The sequence below is a fragment of the Dermacentor albipictus genome, chromosome 1 (genome assembly GCF_038994185.2).
Source record: "Dermacentor albipictus isolate Rhodes 1998 colony chromosome 1, USDA_Dalb.pri_finalv2, whole genome shotgun sequence".
Taxonomy (NCBI): Eukaryota; Metazoa; Arthropoda; class Arachnida; order Ixodida; family Ixodidae; genus Dermacentor; species Dermacentor albipictus.
In genome coordinates, this window is record NC_091821.1 from 464,087,987 (window position 1) to 464,113,844 (window position 25,858).

Sequence of the window (25,858 nt, forward strand, 5' to 3'; positions counted from 1 at the left end):
GTCGTGTGTGCTGGGTCAACAGCTGACGGCGGCGCGCAAGGAGGAGCTCTCGCAGCAAGTGATTGCCTTGCTGAACGCTGAGGGCCCGGCAGTGAAAACTGCAGCCCAATGGCGCGGCGTGTGGAAGAAAGACGTGTATAACGCCCGCCGTGATGCAGCCAGGTAAGCACACTCGTTGACGGAGCTTTTGCGCACCATATTCTAACAAACGTGTTAATCACAGAGGAACCGGAGGAGGCAGCCTGCCCGGACCGCGAGGGCGGGCGAGCGCCATCGGAGTCTGCCCGCCGTTCTTTGAGCCCGACGAAGAGGTGAACATCAGGCGCATGGGTTTCAATAGGTCAACGCCAAGTCGACGTGCTGTCGCGATTCGCTCAGTCACCGCCGTTATGGCTGATGTGTGGTCGCGCGCTAGTGTTGCCGCTCAGAAGATGGCCCGAGCTTGAGCGGAAATCGTCAAGCTATTTACTATCGCTTGCGTCAAGTAAGGTCGACATTTTTGTTTAATACCTTTCATCAGTATTTCAGTCTACTCATTCAAACATTAGGGGGGTTAATAGAGTTGATTTTCCGGTCGGAGCCGGCGAAATGTCTGAGGTTGTATTTAGTGTGACGAGCATAGAGTGATTATTACAGAGTTTGAAACGAACAAAAGTGTGTGGTCCGGATGATATCCCTACATCATTCCTTATAAATTGCTCGGGCATCTTTGTACTTCTGTCGCTTATTTCAAAATTTCTTAAATAACAGCGTTGTTCCTGGTGATTGGAAACTAGCGCGAGTGGTGCCAATTCATAAGAGTGGACAGAGGAACAGAGTTGAGAATTACGGACCAGTATCCTTAACTAGCATTTTATGTATGTAAGGTTATGGCACATGTGTATACCTGCATCATGTCTCATCTTGATAACAATAACCTTCTTCATCCTAGTCAGCATGGGTTTCAGCAGGGTTTTTCGTGTACGACACAATTGGTTGCATTCACTCATGAGCTAGTCTCAGCAGTCGACAAGAAACAAATTGTTGATTGTATATTTCTGTATTTCAAAAAAGCTTTTGACGTCGTTACGCATAGTCTACTGATCGCTAAACTTTTACTTTACAAATTGGATGAGAAGGTTATCGCATGTATTGCCAAGTATCTTCGCTCAAGACAGATGTCTGTGGCTCTCAACGGATGTTCCTCTGAATACGTACCTGTGACTTCTGGGGTTCCCCAGAAGTCACATTCATGGCACCACTTCAGGCATTACATCATCATTTACAGCATGGTTTCCAAAAAGGATTTTCTTGCGAAACCGAACTACTAGAATTCACGTCAGACTTACACTTTCATATGAACAGTAATAAACAAATTGACTGCATCTTTTTGGATTTCTCGAAAGCATTCGATCGTGTAGCCCATAGTCACCCGATATCAAAGCTCTCAGCAATTAAACTCAACTCACTAACCCTATCATGGATTCGTAATTTTCTTACTAATCGCAAACAGTTCACTGTTGTTGCTAACTTTTCCTCTGGCCTCTTTGACGTCACCTCTGGTGTACCTCAAGGCAGTTTACTTGGGCCTCTTCTCTTTTTAATTTACATTAACGACTTGCCGAACAATATATCATCTTCTGTACGATTATTATTTCACAGATTTGTTCACACAGTTGGCCTAACCTTATCAAACCTGAAAGAAGCATCCTCGACGTCACAACGACTGAACAATCAGTTCAGCTACACCCGAATTTATGGCAACACACAACGCTTTTAATTTTTCAACTTTGCCCCGTGCGGTCCGTTTATGGAACGCATTACCAGATACCATTGCATGCCAATCTAAACACACTGCATTTCGCAATCTGCTAAGCAATCAATATGCCGTTTCAACCGTCTAAACACGTCATGTCTTTTGTAATTTACTTGCATTTTTTTCTACAAGTTAAAAAATTTCAGCGCTCCCAATTTTTTTACAATACTTACTACAGTATAACATGTAAAAACGTTTACAATGTTATTATGCTATTATGTTGTTGTTTACCATTTATTGTTATTGCTCTACATATTGTATTTGCTAATGTATTAATTTTCCATGTTCTGTGTGCACTCCTTTCATTATGCTGATGTTTATTTCTTTCCCGATTCCATACTAATATGTTACCGTATTTCCCCCTTACACTATGACTATGCCTTCTCGAAGGCCTGTAAGGTACACGTAAATAAATAAATAAATATTTAGAATGTTTGCAGATGACTGTATAGTATATAAGGTCATCAACAGCGAATCTGACCAACAAGCACTACAATATGATTTGGATTTGATTGCCACATGGTGTGAAAAATGGAAAATGTCACCGAATGAGCAAAAGAGTGTCCACGTCACCTTTACCGGGAAGCGCTCGTATGACAGCAATCGTAACACTATAAATAATGCTACTCTTGAACAAGTGTGAGAATATAAATACTTAGGTGTATTTTTTTCTGCTGATCTAAGGTGGAACAGACACGTTACTCATGTTAGGAACAAGGCTGTCGGAGCATTAGGTTTCTTGAAACGTATCTTTAGTAGCTTGCCACAGAAACTTAGGGAGCAACTGTATTTCACACATGTGCGCAGTACACTAGAGTATGCGTGTGTTTGTTGGGATCCATATACTACAGGACTTGTAGATAAACGAGAAAAAGTGCAGAACAGGGCAGTTCGGTTTGTCCTTGGCAATTATGACAGGATGCTTAGCATGACAGAAAGCAAAAAGGCATTAAATTGGCATCTTCTCGAACACCGTCGCCGAAACCTCAGATTAAAATTTCTTCATAACATATACTACTCTAATGCGGGGATAGCCAGGTAATTGTATTTTCAGCCGCCCACGTTTCTCAAAGGCGAGATCACAAATTAAAAATATGTGAAATTCCTTTTGACGCTCTATTGTATGAATTATGAAAAGTCATTTTTTCAGCTTTCATTATTGATTGAATGAGCAAACACGACTGTAATAATAAAGATAAAGCTTTGTGCCAAATATGGCACACCATGAAGATGGCTGAGCGCTCTTGCTCCCATGGGCGGAAAACAAACCTTCAGGGACGGTGGCCTTTTTAGTGCGATGTGGGGAATGAAATGAAACAGTTGTTTGCTGCGTTCAGGCACAGATGAATGTTGCACTTCCTCTATCTTACCAACGACTTGTTTGTGCAAGGTGGCCGCTTACATTGTTTCTTCTCGTCAAATTCTGGCCAGTGGCCGACTTCGTCAGATCGGTCGTCTTTGGGTGGCATTGCGGCCGCTGGTCCCTGTGCTTTTTTGACTTGAACCTGGAATTCGATGTCCTGACTAGAAGTACTTCCTGGTCGCTAGTTGGGTAGGCACTTGTTATGCGAGGTAAGGCATTCTGCAATTTCTGCTTTTAAATGAGCCAGCGGTAGTACTTGTCTCCTCCTAAGCTGCTCCTGCACCCTCCTGTACAAGACCCATGCTGTTACTACCAATAAGTCTAGCATAGGCGTAAAAATTCGAAAGTGCCATTTCTTCGACCTCTGATATGTATGCAGTAAAGTCCAAACAGTGAGTGCAGCAGGTCAACACCACCCATGTGCCTGTTATGGACCTTTACTACACTGGGGCAATCAATTTTGCGAAACACCTTGGCGGAGGTAAACCAGCGCTTAGTCTTTTGGACTGGATCTCTCCCAACAAAGCTCGGCAGAAATGTCACTGCGCAGTTATCGTATCAACGCACACACGATAACTCCACGTCATGTATCGCGTTTGTGAGTGCCTCTGAAGCACCACGTCCTTTACATTTCAGTTCCTTTTCGCTTTTCAGGCGGCTGTTTGGTAGACAATTCGCCCTTACCGTACCGATCGTCAAAATTCCATCTTGTGATAGAGTGACCTGCAACTTCAGGCTATTGAACAGATGGCAGCACGTTACCATATTTTGTATTTCAGTTTCATACTGTGCCAAATATGGCACACACCGATTTCGGTTTCTCTGCTGTAGTTGCAGGCAAAATTGAGAGAACTAGTAACTGCCTTGAATTGACGAGACCAAAAAATATGCCAAAATAATTTTTCTATGCTTCTGCGGTCTAAATTTTCAGAGAAAAAAAAAAACAATTGCTCGTGTTTGCCCCCTCCAAGTTTCACGTTGCATCCCAAAATCTACTTCACCTCTGTTTTGCGTATCGCTCAAGAGATGGCAGCACTTGCCCATAATAAGTGCGCATAACTATGAGATTTACTCTGATGGTATCACATTCTCAACTGGGAATCTCACACACGCGAAAAAGAATGGTAACTGGTATGTGCCAAATATGGGACGCCATGCAATAGAAGGTTAAAAGCGACGCTTTCCGCTACTCTTTCTATGTTCGTACTATAAGAGATTGAAATACTCTACCACCTGACACTGTCTGTATTTGTTCAAATGATGATTTCTTCCATGCTTTATGAATGTAATTTTGAGTGTTCATTTATATGAGTTGTACCCTCCCTGCTGTAATGCCTGAATGGCGAAGCAGGTACCCAGTGAATAAAATAAAGAAATGTTTCATTGTCATGATTTTGTTTATATTGTGTTATAGCGTAGTTGCACCTTGTTAAGCAGCAATTACGAGCATTATGTGAAATCATGCGTGCAAGAAATGCAATGTTGAAGCAACTCTTGAGTTTAAACAAAGCAGTAGTAAGCATGAGTGTCTGCTATGTAAAGAAATCCTGCTCCAAAAAGTGCTTGGCATGTCTCGTTGGTTGCTATACGTTTCAATATGTGCTATACAGATTGCTTTGAACGACATTTCAGTTGCTGTGCAACTTGTGCTGTGCTTGTGTGTCACACATGAACACACACCTTCAGCTTTGGAACAATGCATACTGCACAGTAAAATAGGCATCGCAAAGCAATATTCAACTATGCAAGATTGGTTGCCATTCACCTTGGAAATAACCTTTATTTAAAGAAAATTCCCTGGCAAGACAGTATTCAAAAGCACAGTGAACAAAGCAAAGGAGTAACATAATGGCACATGGCTATTTGTCACTGCATGTGTATCTGTCATGCTCAACATAGACAAATCATGTGCTTTTCACTACCGCAGTATGCAGCATACTACGATTAGCCACATGTGAGCACACGCAATGTGTTATGTTGAAGTGCACGGCCTATTTACTTAATGAAAAGAAAAATAAAACATGTTCCACCAGCACATGTCTCCGCCTCATTTGCCAACGAATGTGCCGGCGCACACTTTGCAGGTAGGCAATGCGCAAATTTCTGGGCAGCCGAAACACACCAACTATGGATTCGCGCACCGCACGGCCTCATTGAAACAAAGCTCGAGAAGGCTGTACAGGGTGCGCCTGGGCTGGCCGCTGTGCGCTGTCGTCATGTGCACCGTCATCATCTGGGTCGTCTGGCAGAGGCACGCCTGCTGCAAGGCAGAGGTTATGCAGCGCTGCACAAGCTGCAACAATAGTGGCTGCTTTCTGATGCGAGTAGTGGAGCACCCGATACATCTGCAGGCATCGGAAGCGGCTCTTGACGACTCCTATGCACCGCTCAACGGCATTTCGCATTGATGCATGTGCCTCATTATAGCGCCCCTCTGCCGTGAGGCGATTTGGGTGACCAGGCACAGGAGTCATGATCCATGGCGCTAGCCGGTACCCAGAGTCCCCTGTAAAGTGTTGCATGTTAGTGAACGAAATGGATACATTAAGGCGCAATGCAAGAACACAGTCTACGCCAGGGCCCTTTTACAACAGGAGCGGGTCTTGGATTTATTGTTGCAATATCTATCAAACATTGACCTTCCCGGAAAGTTGTAAAGAAAGTTCAACTCATTTTAAAGAAAAGCCCTATTTCACCTGTTGTCTTGGCTGCAAATGTCTATCTCGGGTTAAGTTGGACATGTAATATTTATTTCATACTCATGGTTTTCTGCTCCGTTCATCCCATTTGCCCCTCCCTAAATGTACATCTTCCACTAAAACTTATTAGCTCTTCTCTCTTCAGAAGTGTTATTTTATAAAACACTTCTAATGTCTACTCTCGAATATGCTGCCAGTATCTGGGATCTTTGCTCTACCTTTCGTACCTCTTCTCATGAAGGTACCCAAAATCGAGCTACCCGTTTGATCCTTTCTAATCACTCCAGCACCACATGTCGCTGCAAGAAAAAAAATCACACACATTGCGACACAAAGCAAAATAGCGCAACTTGCACCATTCTACAATATATACTACACCGATCACTAACGTCGATGCCGAAAGTTTCACGCACACGCTTATTCCTTTGTTCCAAGGACAGTGACCAGGGACCAGGTCCCCGAGTCCGTTGTCACCAACCCTTTTCCACCATACTTGAAAACTGCCATTTCGACGTGTTCTGTAGAATTCCACCCCTGCCTGTAGCGCTCCACTTGGCATTCAGTGTATTGAAATTAATAAATAAACAGCATAACATGTCAGCTGTTGTATACATGCTGGTACAAATATCTGCCTTTTAAGAGAGACTTGTTTCTCTCGATAGTCGCCGCAGGTTCATTAGGTACCGCTGCATTCACAACACATTTCTAGCAAATCACGCTTTCTTAAAGTTTGCTAGGATGCAAAACTATTTGACTGTGTATGTTTTACATGTAGAAGAAGCACTGCTACTTCAGGTGCACTTACCAAGCAAGACTTCTCCATGAAGTAACAGGCCACGAGTGAGGCGGCGGCGAAATGTAGAATGCCTCCAGACGAATGAATCGTGGCACGATCCCGGAAACCGTGGGTCAATTTCCAGGATATTCAGCTTCGCGTCGCACACCTCATAAGGGAAAGCAAAGAGAAGGTGTCAGTGCCACTGCAACAAATATGTGGCACAACCTTTTGCTTACAACACTACTTGCCAAACAGTTACTGTTCAGTCAGTGAACACAATTACAGAAAAGGAGATATCAACATACGCAGTAGGCAGTTGAACTAATGATCAGCATGATAACAGTGTCATCTTAACCTACAAATGCAATGTTGGCATGTGTTCACATGCTCATGTATGGCGTGCGGTAACAACACAATGCGCAAAATAATTCCTTTGGTTTCTTCCGTCCATATTGTATAAGATTCTGCTAAAGAGTGAACCTATGTTTTTTTTTTTCAGACAAAGGGCCTATTACAAGCGAAAGAACGCGGAAACAGCATGTGCCGTATTGACAGCTAGAGCAAATGGGTGTCCACACATTCTCATTCTCCCTCACACCATTTTCATTGATGGGATGCTCCTTTTCGCGTTTACAGTCTGTTGGCCACAATGCTTTAGTTTTACGTCGAATAAGAATCACAAGGGCTCGTCTTCTGTTAGGATCGCTCGCAGACGAAGACTCCCTTCACTGCTACGGCGTCTATTCCGGTTTAAGTCGCGCGTAATGTGTTTACATTGTAGCATCGAAAAGGCTATTCAACTGTGATTGGAGAGCACTGAAAAAGTGCGGCCGTGTTCTATGCAAAGATCAAAGTCGTCATTACACATACAACACAAACGCTACTTTCTCTAATAGGAACGCAAGTATTGCCGGCAATTGATGAAAAATAGCGAAACGAAGTTTTTTACAACGTGCACTCGCGCAAACACATATCGAAAATATTTGTCAATGAACAATACTCACGACCATGCAGTTGAGGGTGTAATACCCTTTACGGCTCCAGTACGATTCCGTTTCGCCGGGGCCGAGCTTCTTAGGGCGAACGATGGCTATCAGACTCCCGTCCACACATCCTAGAACTCCTGGAATTTTTCCGCGGCTAAGAAAGCCTTCCTTGACGGCGGCTTTCTGTTGCGCCGTGGATGGGAATCTAACCCATCCTTTTTCCTTGCCCACAACCGTAATGGCCTTGGCGACGGCTGTAATGATCCGGCTGACCGAAGGCTACGACAGTGCAATCGCTTCTTCATTCCCGACGCACTGTTGAAAGCTCCCGGTGGCAAAAAACCGCAGCGCGCACAGCACTTTCATCGTAGTGTCGACACCACGCAATCTTTGAGGTCCGAGATGTCCTTCCAGCTCATCGCAAAGACGTCGCACTATGTCTTTGGAGAGACTAAAATGCCTTCGAAACTCTTCTTCGGCCATGCCGAACGCGTCGCGTCGTTGCCTCTCGTCGCGTCGTTGTCTTTCGGCACTCGCCAGCAGCACAACCAAGGGAGCCGCCATTGCCGTCTCTGTCTCGTCTCGTCTGGGTGCCGGCTTGTCAGCTGGCGCGAGATTAGCCGGCAGCCGCGGTTGCTCTAGCAACCCTCGACATCATGCTCGCCTCCGCGCGCGACTCTCAAACGAACCACTTCTCCGCGGTTCCGCTCCTAGCAGGGAACCGGTTCCTTTCCAGAAGATTGGCAACCTGTGTGACGTCATCAAAATTTGTCGTCCCGCCCACCAGGGATGACGACATCGAAGCGCCGACCAATGGCAACAGCCGAAAGGAACCGGTTCCCAAAGGAACCGCTACAGAATACGGCCCCTGGATTCACATGCCGAATAGAAGAGCGTAGTGCCAGCTGAAACAGGCGGCACGGCTGATTATGTAAGTGCTTCCAATAGTTCGGCTACTAGTGTATTTCGCTTTCGGAAGTTATCTTTACCACGAAACAGCGCAGAGCTTGCCCGTTAAACTTGAGTCAACCGACACCACACGAAACACGCCGCGGTTGACCAAACCAACTTCCACACGGTTCATTCACCACACCACAGATCACACGAAGTCAAGAGTGCGATATTTTAAATCACTGCAGCACCAAACGGACATGAAAATTCATTTCCTTCGACAGAGTTTCTCAGGTGAGTTCGTTCACTCACCAGTTACGAGCTCGATGGACGCGCTAGGCCTACGCGTAACGTAAACAACATCGTTGCGAGTGTTGATTATCCAGACTTCCGAGCTCGTAAACGTGTTTCCATTCCTTTTGAGCACAACAAAATGCATATACAACAAGCACAGACGTTGCGGCAATCGTGATTCGGTTGGCTGTTTTAGCAGACGATCGTACCGAGCCCGGTTGGATTAGTCGGCGTCGTACGAAGTCGCTTCGGATCCACGTCGCACTGCCACAACCCACGGTCGTCGGTCGGTCGGTCGTGTCGTTATCGGCCTACTATTACAACACTGTCTTTCAGGAACACTGTCGCGCGCGTCGTGCGTCCAAAAAACACGGACGATCGTTGGTGCCGGCGTCTTCCCACGGTCGGCACTTACAGGCTTAGGCCGCCGGAGACTCCGCAGCCTCCGATTTGTTGACGCCTGCGAGGCGTCGCAGCCTCTCATTGGTGCATGCCGGCGCAGCTTCGCCGCGCGTCGGCAAACTTCTAGCATCGGCAGTAGACATAATCGCTGCGCGACGTTCCGCTTCACCGCGTTTGCGACCGACGCTTTGACGCATTTGACCCTTCGGCGCGCGCCGAAACTTTCCAGCGCGTGCCAGTGTTTGGGGCATTTAGGTGCGCGTTCCTGCAGCAAGCGTTGGCGGCGTAACCGAGGGAACGAGGACAGCGAAAGATGAAAGAGCGAACGCGTAGCGGGAGGTGAAAAACGCGAGCCGTGAATGGTGGAAAGCAACCCCCCCCCCCAACCCTCAGTGACGTACGCGTGGGAAACTGGTGTCATGTGAGTCCGCCCGACCACTCGATGCGTACTCTTATGCGGCGTCAGCCGGACAGCCGGACCGCTCGTTTCGTAATATCGTCTGCTCGCGTCAGCTTTCGCTCCCGCTTGCTTGGTTTACTTGGTTTGGTCTCGTTCGCGCTTATTTCAATTGTCATGGATTGCGATTGTTTTGTAATCTGATTCTATGGACAACAAGAACTGTGTAGTACTTTCTGGAAACCACGCGGTACCAACGATTGCACTGGAATGTTCGACGAGTTATGTATAAAAGCCGACGCGCTTGACCCACAGATCAAATTTTCGACCATCACCGACTCTGCTGCAACTTTCTCTCCAATTTTTTGCCTCAGTATATCGCGAAATGAAAGCACGTATAGAGCTGCCCTCAAATTTTGCATTAGGGAGTATCGTATTCCTCGGTGAATTTTGTTTTACATTTGCAATCCTATCCACAGTTAGGAACCACGGGAAAAAAACTGCGCCTGCGTACGCGGCGTCGTCACACTAAGACGGATACACAAGCGTTCCTTTCAGAGCAGACAGATTCGATAACCTACGGCTTTTGCAGAAAGCACATATTGGCATGTCGAAAATTATACATTGTCCACGGAATTAAGACAAAAGTAATGTGATTGGTGTCGTAGTACTCAGACGCAGCGAGCGGATCACATGCAGGTCACTAAAGGGTATTAGTTTCCACTTGTCATTACGAATGCGTTTCATCTTGTTAACACCATACACAACCTCAGACATTTAGCACGTAACAAGCATGACACTTGTCACTCCAAGGTTGTCGGTGTGCTTTAGGTCGAACACCAAGTTCGCATATTCGAAATGGTCTGTCATGCTTGCTCACCGAAATGCATTGCAGGGGCAAATGAGTGCATGTATATCCTTTACCTCGTTATCCAATTTAGCACACTTATTGAATACGTCTAATCTTACGCTCAGAATCTGGCGCGCTTAAAGCAGGTGAATGGCAATGACCACTAGCACGTGATGGGCCGCGCGTAAAGGCTCTGTCATAGAACTCAAACTGCGAAGAATATATCTGGAGTAACCGTACAAGGGAAGTCACATTGCAGTCAACGTTTTGACAATTGGGAACGTGTCTTTACTGCCAGCAAGAACTCCTTTCCTTTGGAGCTTTTATATAGCTCACGCGCCACTCCCGCCCGCCCTCCATAAGCCGACGTATTTGTTATGCATAGTACTATAGTGATAACCAAAAACAAAAACTTTGATTTAACAGAAGTTGCTTTTGGCCTAGTTTCTTGTTGCGGGGTGACATGATTGCCGCGAAAGTCACACACACAAATGTAAAATAAACAAAACCCACACAGCATGTGGCTTTAATCATTCCTTAAACATTGCATCGTCTAAATATGATACGGATATTTGAAATAGGCAATGACGTTGACTCGTTGATTTCAGATGGCATAATAACGAAGCAAGACCTTGAGGAATACAACGTCCGCTGGGAGACGCCAGTCGAGAGGAAGTTCAGAGATGGCCGCACAATGTACTCGGTCCGACCACCGGCTAGCGGTCCGGTACTTGCCTACATGTTGGGCATTGTGGATGAGATCAGAGAAGGACCAGATGACGCCCTCAACGATGACTCTCTGAACTACCACAGGTTTGTTGAGCACCGCAGATTCTGAAAACCAGCATCAGTCACCTCGCATTAACGAGCACATTTCACGGCATCGCTTTCTGCTTCATAAAATAAACACTAATCATGCATAGTCACAAAACATCACGGTTAGAAGGAGTTACAATTTAGAAGAGCCTCATGAATAATGCGAAGCTTGCTCCGATTCAAATTCCCTGAAATTATAAAAATTGCAATCCATGAGTAAATGTTTGTCTTTTTCCTGTATAAACACCGCATACCCCACAAACTACATCCTAATTAGTCGCCATATAATATACCATGTCATGCTGTAGTTATTATTCAATTATTTCCGGAGTCTTACTTGTATGAATGTTTGTCAACCAAAACTATATTGTTTCAAGTACTCGGTGCTAGAAAGTGAACAAGTGTATATGCACGGTTTAAGCACGTTCACAATAAACATCGAGCTCCAACACAGCCTATACACAGAGCCAATGGCGCACATTGATATGAAATACTTGGAAAGGAACAGGCAGGTAAGTGCCACGTAAATGAATTGGGGAAGGAACATCAGTGTAACAGATACTCCAGATCCATACATCGTCATTAAGTGACAAACGTCCAAATTCGGTGCACTTACTCAAGAACCGAAAAATTCACCCCTGGTTAAAAAACACAGTTGCTTCGCTTTCTTCTTATGTCCGCAAACTTCGGTCAACCGTATAGCACCCCTCTTTGTTCCGACGTCTCTGAATACGCTCTTTGAAAAGGGTGTTTAGGGTTATTAAGAATAAATAATAACCGTACTAAGTTACAAAACACAGTGTTTTTGCACATTAGCACTGTTTTAAAATTGTGCTGAAGGTGTTACCGCTTTCTGTCCTGTAGCGAGAACAGAATTAATTATAGCTAACCGCAAGCAGATCAAGTGCTGCGATCGTGGAACACTGGAACACTTCTAAAAAACTAAGTGTGTCAGTATCTCGGTGATAAAATAATTCAGTTTCTGATCCGCAGGTTCATCGAGGCTCTTAAGTTCGCATACGCTAAGAGAGCCCTCCTTGGAGATGAAAAAAAGGAACCAAGCGTCGCAGCGGTAGGTCTGGGGAGTATCACTGGAATACCTTTCTTTTTCTTTTTTATTGCAGCGTGGTTGAGCGCATTCGTTATCTTCCCGGCTCCATTTTTTGGGGTGAGTTCTGCTTCATCCTTTCCTTTAACTGACAGCGCTATAATGAAATTCCGGGACTAGGTCGGACCGTCCAACGGCATTGTCCCATACCTGCATGGCTCTATTTTGCTTCGGGTGACCTTGACAGAGCTAAAAGAAATTCTGAAGTTCTGCATGCCAAAACCGCCATCTGATTATGAGGCTCGCAGTAGGGGGGGTGAAGGGGGGACTACGGGTTAATTTTCACGGTATGGATTTCTATAACGTCCACCGAAATGTACGTGTAGGAGCGCTTTTTTTTGTTTGCATTCCACGCCGGCGAAACGCGGCCGCCGTGATTGTAATCACACTCGCAACACTTCGTGCTCAGGAGCGCAACATCCTAGCCACTGGTCTTGAGAAAGCCCTTTGCCGTAGATTTGTCCCCCGTGCTAACTTTTCCGTTCATAACTCGCTTTATTTGCGGATGCCGTGACTCCATCTGATTTGAGAGTTATTCTCCTATATAGCGGCGCTTCTCCAATGATTCCTCAAAACGTCCCTCGCAGTGTTAATCGAAGAAAGCGTTTAGTCTAAAAATTTTGGCGGAGCCCCATTGTCCCTCTGGCACATCTGTAGCACCACAGAAGCCAATAATATCCGTGTATGACCTCTGGCGACGTTTTTTAGCATTCCGTGATGTTAGGCATGTGCGCATAAACTAGAGAAGGAAGACGGGAGGCTTGACAAACACAAGTGCGAACTTTCAACTGAAATTTAATGATGAAAAGGGCGCACTTTCATGCGTTGACGATGTATGACGTGCTTCCGGTAAGGAAAAGCACAGAAACAAGAGAGCAAAAAGGAATCATCAAACAGACGTGGAAGGTATTAAAGCGGTGATACGTGCGGTACGCGCGGGTTGCGCTATTTTTTCAGGTGCAACGCGTGCCTATAAATACTTTTTTAGCTCTAGATTTTGCCATAATTAATTCCGTGACAACCCTATCGAAGCTGCACCGAGGCAAAGAATTCCTGTAGCGATTAATCTCTGTCACCTCAACAATTTCTTTTGTCATCTAGTTGGGGTGCTTGGCGATGAATGTGCGGTCTTTGAAAACCTGTTACAATCACAGTCCTGGCACTGCATCCCTAAGAGCCCTTGAACTCTTCTATGTACATTGTTGTCATGGTCGCGAAGATTATCTTTTATGCACCTATCTATTTAATCTATGTAATTAGTGCGGCATGGGCGCGGGATCGCATGCATAACCTTTTCCGCGCATGGCACATACACGTTTTTATATTTTCTTTTGCGCATGTCAGATGCATTTTTTTTCACCTTTCGTGCGTACCTTGCATAGAGACACGAGCCTATGGGGCGTAGGGATCAAGCTGGTTTTTTTCTTCGGCTCCCTACACGGTAAACTGGTATCTGTCAAAATGTGTTGCTCTAAAGATTGTTTACTTTCTCTTCTTCTTTTTTTCGTATAGTGCAAGCTGTTAGGTTCATTCGCACACCTTTACATTTCGGTATGCAACTTCTGAGTGTTTAAAGTGCTTGAACTTTTATACATCTTAAAATTTGAGGTTTTCAGTTCTTTACGCTATCCTTAACCCTAATGTTTTATGATCTACTGAGCAACACGAACCGGTTGACCCAGAGACATGTAATTCTGCATTACATTTCTTCTATAAGAACTTTTTGAGAACTTTGAGAAATGCGGTTAAAATCTCGACTCCGTAATAAGCCGCATTGGCTGATCTTGTCTCCTTCCGTCCTTTCTTGCTTGCGCTAAGCGACCATAGCGATAAGGAAGCGCGTTGCCAAGATCATCAGCAAGCCGAAGAATATGCCGAACACTTCGGAAGGCAAAATTGGAACCAATGCTGCCCCCGAGTGTCTCCTAGCTACTCTCACTTCACGTAAAACTTGGAGCATTGTCAAGTCTTTCTTCGACACCACACAATCCAAATACAAACGTGGCAAGTACCTTGCTAGAATAAGACAGAGCTACGATGGAACGGAGCAAGAAGAAGCCATGATTGAGATTGAGCAGACATTCACGAACAGCACTTCGTCAACACCACACCAAACCAGCCTCCCTGGATACTTAGGGAGCGCTGATCAGCCTTTCACGCAGGCGTAACAAGTGGCCCTGGGAAAACTCGCCCGGGACACCACTCCCGGCAAGGAGCAAAAACAACAAAATCTTACGCAAACTAAACTAACAGCCGACGACGTACCTTCTCGAGCATATAAGCTATGTCTGAGAGACAGCGGATTTCAGATTTCAGAGGTATTGGTTGCAACGAAAAAAAGAAGTAATTACAACATGACAAATATACAAACGAGGGTCCCAAAGTGAAAGAACTGTGGTGGGACCCTAGGTTAATAATAACAACATTGATGGTGATATCAATAGTCAGCAAATTAGCGTTAATATAAACAACATCTACAGATCAAATACATCATTAGACACGTCCTTTACAATCAAACACGAAAAAGCACATTATAAAAAAAGTCGGAAAGAAGCATGGATGAAATACAAGAAGTGACATGTCAGTGGAGAGTCAAAGGTACACCGCCAGATCATAGTTAACTTATCGCAGGAAATGACGCTTAATGTGATTTTTAAAGATTTCAAAAGAAGTACAGGATTTTATAGTTGATGTTAATTCATTCCAAAGTGAAATTCTAGCGAAGAAAGTTGTTTTTTTGCTGTAATTGGTATGAACCATGGGTAACGAGGAATTGTTGTTAGCCGCAAATCTGATTACATATTTGCTCTGCGAAAGGCAAACTGCATGAACGTAAACGTAAGGTTATTATGAAGCAACATGCGGAGTAAGACGAGTGTGCTAAACTGGAACAAATTATTAATAGGCAAGATATTATACTTGCGAAGTAACAAAGAGACATTGGATTACATGGAGCTAGAAGTGATAATGCTTACTGACTAATTTTGGATATGCTGAATTGATAAATGACAAGCGTACGTGTTGCCCCATGAAAAAATGGCGTAATTAATGTGACTATGAATGAACGCATAATCCAACGCTAGCATAGCCTCACGAGAAAAAAAGGGCGAGCTTTTATTAATGCACGTATACCAAACGCAGTCTTGTGCTTGAGATGTTGAAAGTGAGAGCGAAATGTAAGGTTATGGTCAAGATGTATGCCAAGAAATGTGACATCGGTGCTAACGGGAACTGAATGAATTCCAAGCTTTACTTCAGGAATAGAAGTTGAAGCCCTTTGAGCACTCTTGAATAACATAAATTTAGTTTTTAGAGGATTACGAACTAAGTAATTGTTGCTACATCATTTTATAATGTTATTTAATGCAGTATTTAACTTAGAAGTAAGAGTAGCAACAGATTTGTCAGATGAAGATATGCTTGTGTCATCTGCGTATAAAATCCAATGAACGTAGTTGGTGGAGTTAAGAGAATCCGGAAGATCATTAATATATAGAGGGAAAAGCAAAGGGCCCAGAACTGATCCCTGTGGTGCATGTACTCTGTGCGGCTGGTCAAGTAATTTTTTAAGAATGTTAGCGCAGGACCAGTGATACAATAAGAGTCAAGTTTATTAAACAGTACTTAATGGCTAACCGTGTCACAAGTTTAACTGAAGTCTAAAAATACAGATCCAACTAAATTTCCCGAATCGATACATTCTTTTATGTAGTCAGTTAGAGATAGAACAGCTAGATTCGTGAAACTTCCAGGGCGGAAGTTGCAGTGTGTACCAGAACTGTGGAAACACGCCGATGTGTTCATGATTCTCAAGCCCAACAAACCGCCAGGGCTCGGGAACGTGGGCCCTCTATCCCTCACCTCATGCGCAGGGGTTGTCTACATGCACATGGTACTGCACCGTCCAACGAAGCACTTGGAAGATTAAAGTGCCCCTGAAACAGCTCGCACAAATTTTGTAGACGCGTAGGGTACAGATAAAGTGAATCATTCGCAGCACAATTTGTGTGAAGCGTCTCATAAGCGATGGACGATTGCAAGTTACCCTCCTCCATTGTCATGCATTTTCTCCTTAACTAGTTCGCCGAGTGCAACGTTTTTAGATTAGTTTGCCGATTGATCGGGGTGTCATAATGGCACGTCGTGTCGACGACTTTGGTTTCTCTAGGAGCGAGCGCGTGAAGCCTCTCCAAACTCTCCGCCACTGCTCGGCAGTCGACCCCAAGCGAGAGCTATCGAAGCAGCGTGCGTTGACAACATTCTGTCACAGCGCCGAACGTGTCTGGTATTGCGGTAACCACAGGCGAGCTAGACATTTCGATGGATGCGTGTAGGCATAAACTCAAGCTGATGAAGGAACTTTAGCGTAGACGTACGTGGGCGGCCTAATGGGTCTATGCGGTCCAGCCACCAATTGGCGGACAGCTTAACCAGCCCAACAAAACGCTAATATTGCTCGAATCAAGTATGAAACATTGTAAACGTTCGCAAAAACAACGTGTTAACAATTACACTCCTGCGAAAAATTTACACCAGCAGCAAAGAATACATTTCGTTACTGCTACTCTGTGCTAAGCGCACTTCTGCAGTACACTCTACTGCTGCCGCCAACACCTGTCCACTAGAGACATCTTCCTCCAACTCAATGAAGGCCCATCGACTGCTTTGACAAGCACAGCAAGAGCGCCATCCTTGCAACTGATGTTAAAGGGGCCCTGAACCACTCTTTATCGAAGTGGAGAGTGTGGCATTTGAAATGAAATTAGGCTATTTTAGAAATGCTTTGCCGCAAAAAAGTACTTGAATGCATTAAGCAGAAGCGGTGTTATTGGCCATCAAACACGGCATCCGCTGTGCTCAAGCTGCTTCTTCAATGCCTTGCACTGTGAAGACTACGGCCCAGGGGGCGTGCCTATAATGTTCCACCTTCTGAATCTCACCGTGGCGCACAGTTCAAATTTCATTTTGGATGTTAACGTACACGCCACAACTTCCGCCTTTGGTTCCTACGACGCGCTCAACATGAACCATAGGTGGTTGTCCGCAGTGAGCCGCAGTGCACATAGCCAGTGGACTCGTGGCGGCACCCCGTGGCGGCCGTGGTATCTACGCCATGTAGCCTACTGCACTATGATGTTAGTTATCGGCCAATAGCAGCCGTCTAAGGGAATGACTAAATAACGTATCCGATGACGAAATAAAGCGTCCAGAAGAAAAGGAGGGCAGGACTTTCTTTTGGAAAGAGAGCGTTTGAGAGAAAGGTGACTTCGCGATCCGCTAGCGAGCTCCACGCACCGCGTACGACAGCAAAACTTGGCTGAGATGTTGACAGCAGCGTATGCTACCCGCGGCTTAGGTTATTTCACCGAGCCCCAGGGGTGGTTTAGGGACCCTATAAGGGGGCATTTGACAATGTCTCACACGCTACAATTCCCTGGAACCTAGAGTACACAGATTGTGTGGAACGAACATACAACTATGTCCAAGCATTCTTGAGGAACAGCACGGCCACCGTCAGCTGGAAAAACGTCAAGACAACAAAATTTCTGGTAGCGGAAGAAGGTACCCGCAAGGCTCAGTTATATCGCCCCTCTTGTTTAATATCACTATGCTGAAACTCTCGCAGGTTTTTGATAAAGTCCACAGCATGCCGTACTGTCCGTATGCCGGCAATATAACAATCTGGATTCGAACCAGCTCCGCATGACATCAACAAGACGCCCTCCAGGATGCCGCAGACATCACCATCACTTACATGCTTCAAAAAGTGCGGACTCATGTGAGCGCCAGAAGAATGTCAACTCGTGGTGCTTAAAGCCCAAACTCGAGGAACACACCCAATAAATGAAATTCCACATCCGGAAAACATTCTCAGCGGTGTCCCTACCCCTCAAGTCGACTTCTTCGCCATTCTTGACCGAAGACGACTCATCCCGAAAGACGACTCAGGGGCCACAACACTACCGACACTTTTGTTACTCAATTGGCATACCTGATACACCGCGAAGCCAACAGACGGTCAATCAAATGGAGCGCTTAAGACTTACGCAAACAGGGCATGCAACCCTCAAAAAGCTGGGATATAGAGAGAACGCTTAGGACCAACAGATATCAAGGAGAGAATCCCGGAAAACCTCCGCGAATATATCATCGTGACCCCCATGCTGCGAAATGTTCACCCTATCTACCACGAAGACCGGCGGTTACCAAGAGTGCGGGCTTTAAACAAATCGCACGGAGCAAACCCGCACATCAGATACATCGATGCAGTGAGTTACCAGGGACGACAAGCCCACTCTGCCAGCGTCATGGATAGTGCCTTTACTGAAAATACCTGCGCAACTATCTCAACAAATGTTATTGATACGGCAGAAAAGGCTGCAATCGGTTAATCCCTCTGGACGTACAAGAAAGGGGCCATTATCGCCGTTGAATCCTCATCCGCATGCAGGAACAACCAAAAGGGTAGAATTTCTATTCAAACACTTCAATTCCTCCGCCGTAGCGCAGCACACCACCTTCCAGGTGCCTACATCATGTGGACTCCGAGACACACCCACCTGGCAGGAAACGAGGCGGCCAACGCCTCAGCCCGAGGATACGCTAAGCGGGCACTACTGCCAGAGTGATCTCTGGGAACCCTGTATGCGCTCAAGAAACACAGTGACATCCTCCTGCATTATCGACAAGATAAAAGGACAAGCCACCGCATCCGAAACTCACAAACTAAGAAGCAGACAACCTCCGAACAATCCAAAACAACAGTCACGTCCATGCCACCTCGCTACACAGGTTCTCGCCCACCACTGTCAGCTAAGAATGCGCATTCAGCAAAGTATCAGACACTCTACCACACATGGTGTGGGGTTGCAAAGCATCGCTGGGAACCATGAACACCAAAAGCCTAACCGAAGAGCAGTGGGAGGCTCAGCTCTCAAGCTCCAGCCTGGATGACCAGCGCAATCTGATCGGCCGGACTCGCGACATGGCTCGTGGCCACGGCTTCCCGGACTGAGGAAGCTGCCCTCGCAGGGCGAAATTTTCGCGTGTTCAAAATAAAAGCTTATATTCCTCTCTCTCCTCTCTTTCTACCATTTATGAAAGAATGCTTAGCTGGGTAGTTGATAGGATTACCACAATGCGATCATTCAATCATTCCACCTTTCAGTCGGGAACAGTCATAGTTGTCAACAGCCTTATTATGCAAATAAGTAGAAATTTTGCGCGCTGAATACTTTATGCACCTTGATACTCCCTAGCCGTTGTTGCTAAGTGCAATGCATTAACTTTCAAATCTTCCCTAATTCCAGGTGACAGAAGAGCTTTTATCGAAAGAAGCGGCCGAAAAGTCCAGAGCCAAGATTAACGACTCCAAAACTCATGATGATGTCATTTTCTATGGAATGACCAACGCAAATCAAAGAGATAGCGGAACTTCCTTTTCTTGCTACTGGGACAAGGACGACAACGTGGTGGCCATAACGAGCACAGTGAACCACCTGTACGAAATCGCAGCATTATGCTCTTGCTCTTAGAACGGCGCCCGCTAATACCGGCTATTCGGATCAACCGTAGAGAGTTTTAGCTTGTCCATGCACGTAAATTCCGTTCACGGAATGCTGGCTTAATGGGAACATGAATGTGACCAGTCAAGTTGGCGGCGTTATCTTGTGACGCAGAGTTTGACCAGAGAGTACAACTATCGATTATTCAGTAAGTAGCCATATCATACTTATCCGCTGGTGGCAGTATTGCCAGCGATGCAATCAAAAGCCTCAACTCGAAAGTAGAAAAGCCAGCAGCAGGAGCGGTACGATACATCGACATTCTCCTTTACGCAGTGTTTTTTTATAGCTTACAGTTATTTGCTCTTAAAGCGAATGGTAAATCAGAATAGTGTCTGGATTCAGTGGAGTAAACGAGCAAATGAAGCGCAGGTGTGACAGCATCGTCATGCCATGTTTGTCATGCTACCGTCGTCGTGACACCTTCATCATCTCCACTTTCATTATTTCATTTTCGTTCCACCGTTGTCGTCATCGTAGCGCTGTCATGCCGATTGCGTAAGCACGCTGACGATCATTTCTTACGCCATCATCAAACACCGTTATCGACGTCAGCGGCAGATTGTGCAAGTGTCGTTACTTTATCCCTGCCATTCCTACTGTCCGCATAAGCTATTCGCTTACATTGGCAATCATGTTCCGTGGTTTGTGCTACCATTTGAATTCGAATAGCTTTCATTGTTTTTTTTTCTCCACGTTTTCGTGCTGGTCCGACTTTCATCGCAAACACAACGGCGCCGATGCAATGACCACGTTCTCTCGCGCAACCAAGTTGCGAGGCGTGTTCTTTGCCGGACGCGGACTATTGTAGCTCCTTGAGAGGCACTTGCTGCATCGCGAGACCTTTGGGGCGTCTGACGCTTTGCATGCTGAAGGGCGAAATCCTCGTATCCCGCTTTCGACCACGACGACCTTCCCTTTCTCATTCCCTCTCTATGTTCCCCATCCTTTCCCCAAGGCGCTGAGACGGGTTCTCTAAAGGGCCGGAAAAATAGCACATTTTCCTTTTGCGCTATTTCTCTCTCCCTTTCCACTGGAGACAACGCACATATGACAAACCGATGTATACGTATAGCGGCCTGTACTTCCCTTTCAAATCTCCTAGTTCATGGCTTTGTTCTATGTGAATTACATAATGAAAGAACAAACGCTATCTAAATATCTTCCCTGCAACAAATACACGCCTTGAAGTAGATTATTCATTTAATGAACTTTTAGTAAGCGTTTGGCTATTCAATTACATTGGGAATCATCGCCGGTGGTTTTTGCGCAACCTATTATTTGCTTTCGCCGTCCAAAGCCGGGACATGGCGCCAACGCTACAAGTAAGGTTGAAGTGTCCGTACCATTGCGAGATGAAGATAATGATTGCCGAGAGGAAGTTGCGCTATTTTCGGCAGGCATTAAACAGCATGGTTCCGCTATACTAGCAGGCAACGTTCTGCGGCAATGAAGGGAACGCTACGGGGGCAAAGCGCGCACAAGAAAGAGCGCTTCTGATAAGAAAGTCTTGCCCTTTCGTCTCTGTTAGTTTAACCCTTGAAGGCTCCAATGCATAACTTCCATTTCACAACGGTGTCCACAACCTATTGGTAATAATCGATACTATAAAAAGTTCTGGAGCTGACGGAGGGCCAAACAAATTTTTACAGTGGTACTCTCAATGGAACCCCCGGTACATGACAGTTATATTTAACAAATCCCTCTAGACATCGACCATTCCTCGGGTTTGGGAACAAGCGAACGTATGTCCTGTCTTCAAATCTGGCAACTAACAGCTAATCACTAACTACAGACCCATATCGCTGCTGCCCACGTGTTGCAAACATCTCACCCATTCATAAGCACATCATTGAGTATTTATCGGTGAATAACGTTCTTTCCCCACAGCAGCATGGTTTTCGAGCGGGATTTTTCGCAACAACGCAGTTATTCGAATTCTCGCATGACATAGCCACAGCACTAAATAACCGTCGTCAGCTTGATGCTATCTTTATTGAATACTCAAAAGCATTTAACATGGTAGGTCATAAAAACTACCCCTGAAATTTGCTGCAGTCTTTCCTGGTAATAAACTAATTGACTAGATATCCGATAACCTGCACCTCCAATTCCAATCCATCACTTTTAACTGCGAAACTTCTATAGCTCACATCATATCAGGGTTGACGCAGGGCTCAGTTCTCGGGACACTCTTATTTCTCATATATGTTAATGACATTATTGAAGTTGCCAGAAACACACAAGTGCAAATACGTCTCTACGCAGATGACTGCGCGATCTAATCCAACAATCATGCTCTTCGGGCTCAACAACTGCTTAGCAACGTTTTTTAATGGTTTTCAGACTGGAGTAACACATGGAAGATGAGCATTAACTTCAGCAAACCTGTGGCAATGACCTTACTAACAAGAAACATCCCCTAAAATTCACGTACAGCACTGAAGGTTCCAGTATTAACAGACTTAACGAGTTCAAATACCTAGGAGTTACTTTCACAACTAACCTTACTTGGCATAATCATATCAATATAATCTTCTGTAAAGCGCTGCGAAAATTAGGGTGCCTAAAATGAACTTTAAAACACGGCACTAAAGAGTGCAAGCTTATGGCCAAGAAATCACTTATTATAGCTGTTTTAGAGTATTCTTCTGTAGTGTGGTCGCCTCATCACATAAAGGATATTTACAAATTAGGATTCATTCTGAAAAAAGCTGTTAGATTTATCCATGGCCGTTACGACCGTATGTTTAGTTTTCACCATCACTCCACGCACACGCGTTATCATTGGACTCATTGTCGTTTCGTCGCACGTGTAACTGTCTACTCCTGCTGCACAATATCGTACACGGATCGACTAACGTTCAAGCGCCTATCTCGCTAATCACACCTGCTGCGCAAGTAGCCCGATGTACAAACCCATTAAACATAGATCCTTTCGTTCCAATAATAGATTGTTTAAAGTTAACTCATTTTCCACACACTGTTGAATTATGGAATAACTTACATGGTTTTCTGCGTACATTGCCGACTAATCGATTTCAGAAAGAAGTGCCTAACCATATTAGTTGACATTCTTGTGTTCATAAGTTATGTAACCCATATCGGCTGTCTCTAAAATGAGATAGCAGTATTTGTAAATAAATAAATAAGTAAATAATAATTTATTAACTCTGTTTTCAAACTTACTTTGGCGTCATTCCTTGCATCTTCATTATCAGAAGGACCGTACAGATGCAGAATAGAAAAATAATTTTCGATTCCGCAGCGAGTTCTGTCACGTTTGCAGATGTGAACTTCGTGCAAAAACTCCGTCAGATATGAGAACATAAATTATCTCATGTATAGCAGGCTTCAAAAGCACCAATCCCGTCACTTGAAACTTATGCCTCATGGGACACATTGTATTAAACAATGAAAGGAGTGAATGTACTGTATATGAGGACATACTCACACCGATTAAACATACGCCGCCGTCTAGCCTCCGACTCATTTCACTAAAACATTTTCCTGATTCTATTCACGCTTACCGCACAATTCTAATCGGAAGTGTTTCAACATGTATGCGATACATCTTATGTATCCTTACTTTCGACGGTATCTTTGCTGTTGATGGGCGTAAGCTGTTAAGCAAGAGAAAACAGGACCACGTTATCTAGAACTAAGTTAGGCAAAACATACCATTTAGCTTATTTTGTCGTTTTCCCCTTCTGCGACTGGCCAAACTCAAAGCCGTCGATCATGCGTGGAAGCTGCGTCGATTCCCTCAGCGTCTTGTCCGCGACATTAAGAGCGCTGCCAAAATGCTGCCGGACTGCTTGACGTGGTAGCAAATGTAACACAAGAACATTTAACGCCAGCACCACCCTCTACCTTTGCCTTTATTACCACAGAAGGTTGTCCACGAGCGGAACAGCTAATCACGCACGAATGGCAGGCAGTGACCGTTTCTGGAGTCAAAAGATCAGCCTTTCAAGCCATCACCGGAGTCGTTCTGGCCTGTGCAGTCGCTTATCGCGAATAATTTTTTTTCGCCAGTTTGGGAAATTAAGAGGACATAAGTCCAACCATGATGAACTTTGCGTTCAGCTTAGGCCTTTCAAACTGAAATTCTTCTTACGCAAAACCTTGCTGTACAGAACTTGTGGTCGGCATTTATCGTGCACAGCTTTGATATAAGTGATCATGGGCGGACCAGATGAACAAGCGTTGCGCTTTGGTGGCCCACGGAAACCTTTTGAAGCAGTGCATTTCTTCCGAACCCTCCCAGGCTTTCTGGCAATGGACGCTTGCTGCCTCGGCGACTAGCTCACGCGCAGGGCAGCACTAGCATCTTTAGTACTCTTAATGTGTATCCAGGCTGCTTTGCCTTGTTTTCTACAGAATTATGCAGGGATAAAACAAATGATATTTAAGTGTTTTCATTACCGTAATTGCACATCACGAACAACAGAACTGCCTTGAGTATACCTTTATGTGCCTGCTTTCTTAGGGTCCGGGGCATCCGCTTGCCGATCTTTCGCTGAGTACACTCTTAAGCGAAATTACGCCTATTGGATCGTACCTTGCCACACAACAATGATCGTCATCTCTCTTGCCCGTATTTCCTTTCTGTAACACTGGGAACCCGGTACTTCCAAGTCATGAACGACACACGCGTTATCAGCAAGAAAGAGCATTCTCGACAATAAAGTAGCGAGCGCAGGGTTTTCAAGAAAGAAAACGCAAACAAGACAAATAACGATTATTGTTGTGTGGCAAGGTACGACCCAAATGGTGCACATTTGTTTAAGAATGTAAAGTGCAGTTTACATTATCTCCAGAATGAGCCCGCTCTGGTCGGCGCGACAACCCTGGATAATGTGCCATAGCAAAAGAAGCCTATCCCAGAGACAGTATCACGCGCAGTCACGTGCGTCACGTGGCAGGAGCTTACGTGTTTGCCGTGTGCACTGGAAGCTAGCGAAAAATTCGCTTCTCAGATTCCAGGGTGACGGCTATATCTTGATATAAGTTTGATGAGTGTGAAGTATGGGAGAGACGGGATGAGGTGTGGGCGTGGTTTTAAATGTACATATATATATATATATATATATATATATATATATATATATATATATATATATATATATATATATATATATATATATATCCAATCTCGATCTAACGCAACTGTAATTTACGAAGTTCTCGATTTAACGAAGAAATTTCCATACCCCGGCAAGTACGCATCAATGTCGCCATCAAGCTGAATTAACAAAACTATGAATAGCGTGCATTAAACCCGATTTAGCGAAGTTTTTCCAGAAATAAATGAGTAAAAAAATGCTGTGATTTGTTGATATTTTGAAGTAGGCGGGCTTGTCGTCGAGCGTACGCTCTAACGCTATCGCGTTAAAACATCTATGCGCTCTAAGCATGGCCCCAGCTTTATTTTGACGAATCTGCACGCCGCGCCCAGGCACGGACTTCGCAGACTTTTCACACGCGCAGGCGTGCGTTAGCGACAAATGCAATGCCGCCGCACCTTTTCGTTGTCGCTACGTTACAGTTTTAGATCTCGAAGTGTGAGTGCGTGCGTGCGTGTGTGTGTGTGTGTCGGTGCGTGTGTGTGTGCGTGCGTGTGTGTGTGTGTGTTTGTGTATGTGTGTGTGTGTGTGTGTGTGTGTGTGTGTGTGTGTGTGTTTCCGTGTCTTCAGAGACATTGGGTTACATAGTTTACCGGGACCTCCCTGAGATGTTTCGCATCAGTGTGAGGATTATTTACGTGTTCTTATTCTTCGGGCCGTCATCCGTTTTCGACACCATCCTTCGGTCACGCCGGCGGATTTACGCGTAATGGGGAAATAATGACTGCGCACTAAAACTCTCTATATAAGAGCGCAGCTGACGGGCGGTCTATTCCCGATCATCG

The 25,858-nt window shown here is 45.1% G+C and overlaps 1 protein-coding gene and 1 long non-coding RNA gene across 5 annotated transcripts in view; one reads left to right on the top strand and one right to left on the bottom strand.

Annotated features, from left to right (window-relative positions):
* LOC135905598 (scoloptoxin SSD14-like) overlaps window positions 1–25,858 on the top strand; it is a 153,369-nt gene that overhangs the window by 97,934 nt on the left and 29,577 nt on the right. For 3 of the 4 annotated variants that reach the window (XR_010565419.2, XM_065436547.2, XM_065436548.2), the window contains exons 8-10: window positions 11,064–11,268; window positions 12,265–12,343; window positions 19,690–19,880. Coding sequence is in view for 3 of the 4 variants with exons in the window: in XM_065436547.2 (XP_065292619.2) it covers window positions 11,064–11,268; window positions 12,265–12,343; window positions 19,690–19,880 (475 nt within the window). In the remaining variant the exon portion in view is untranslated. The remainder of the gene's footprint in view (window positions 1–11,063; window positions 11,269–12,264; window positions 12,344–19,689; window positions 19,881–25,858) is intronic. The other variant, XM_065436550.2, reaches the window with a different exon arrangement.
* LOC139054805 (uncharacterized) lies at window positions 5,534–8,189 on the bottom strand. Its single transcript, XR_011511518.1, has 3 exons — window positions 7,640–8,189; window positions 6,663–6,801; window positions 5,534–5,664 (listed from the first exon to the last, which is right to left on the bottom strand). It is a non-coding gene; the product is annotated as an uncharacterized lncRNA (long non-coding RNA).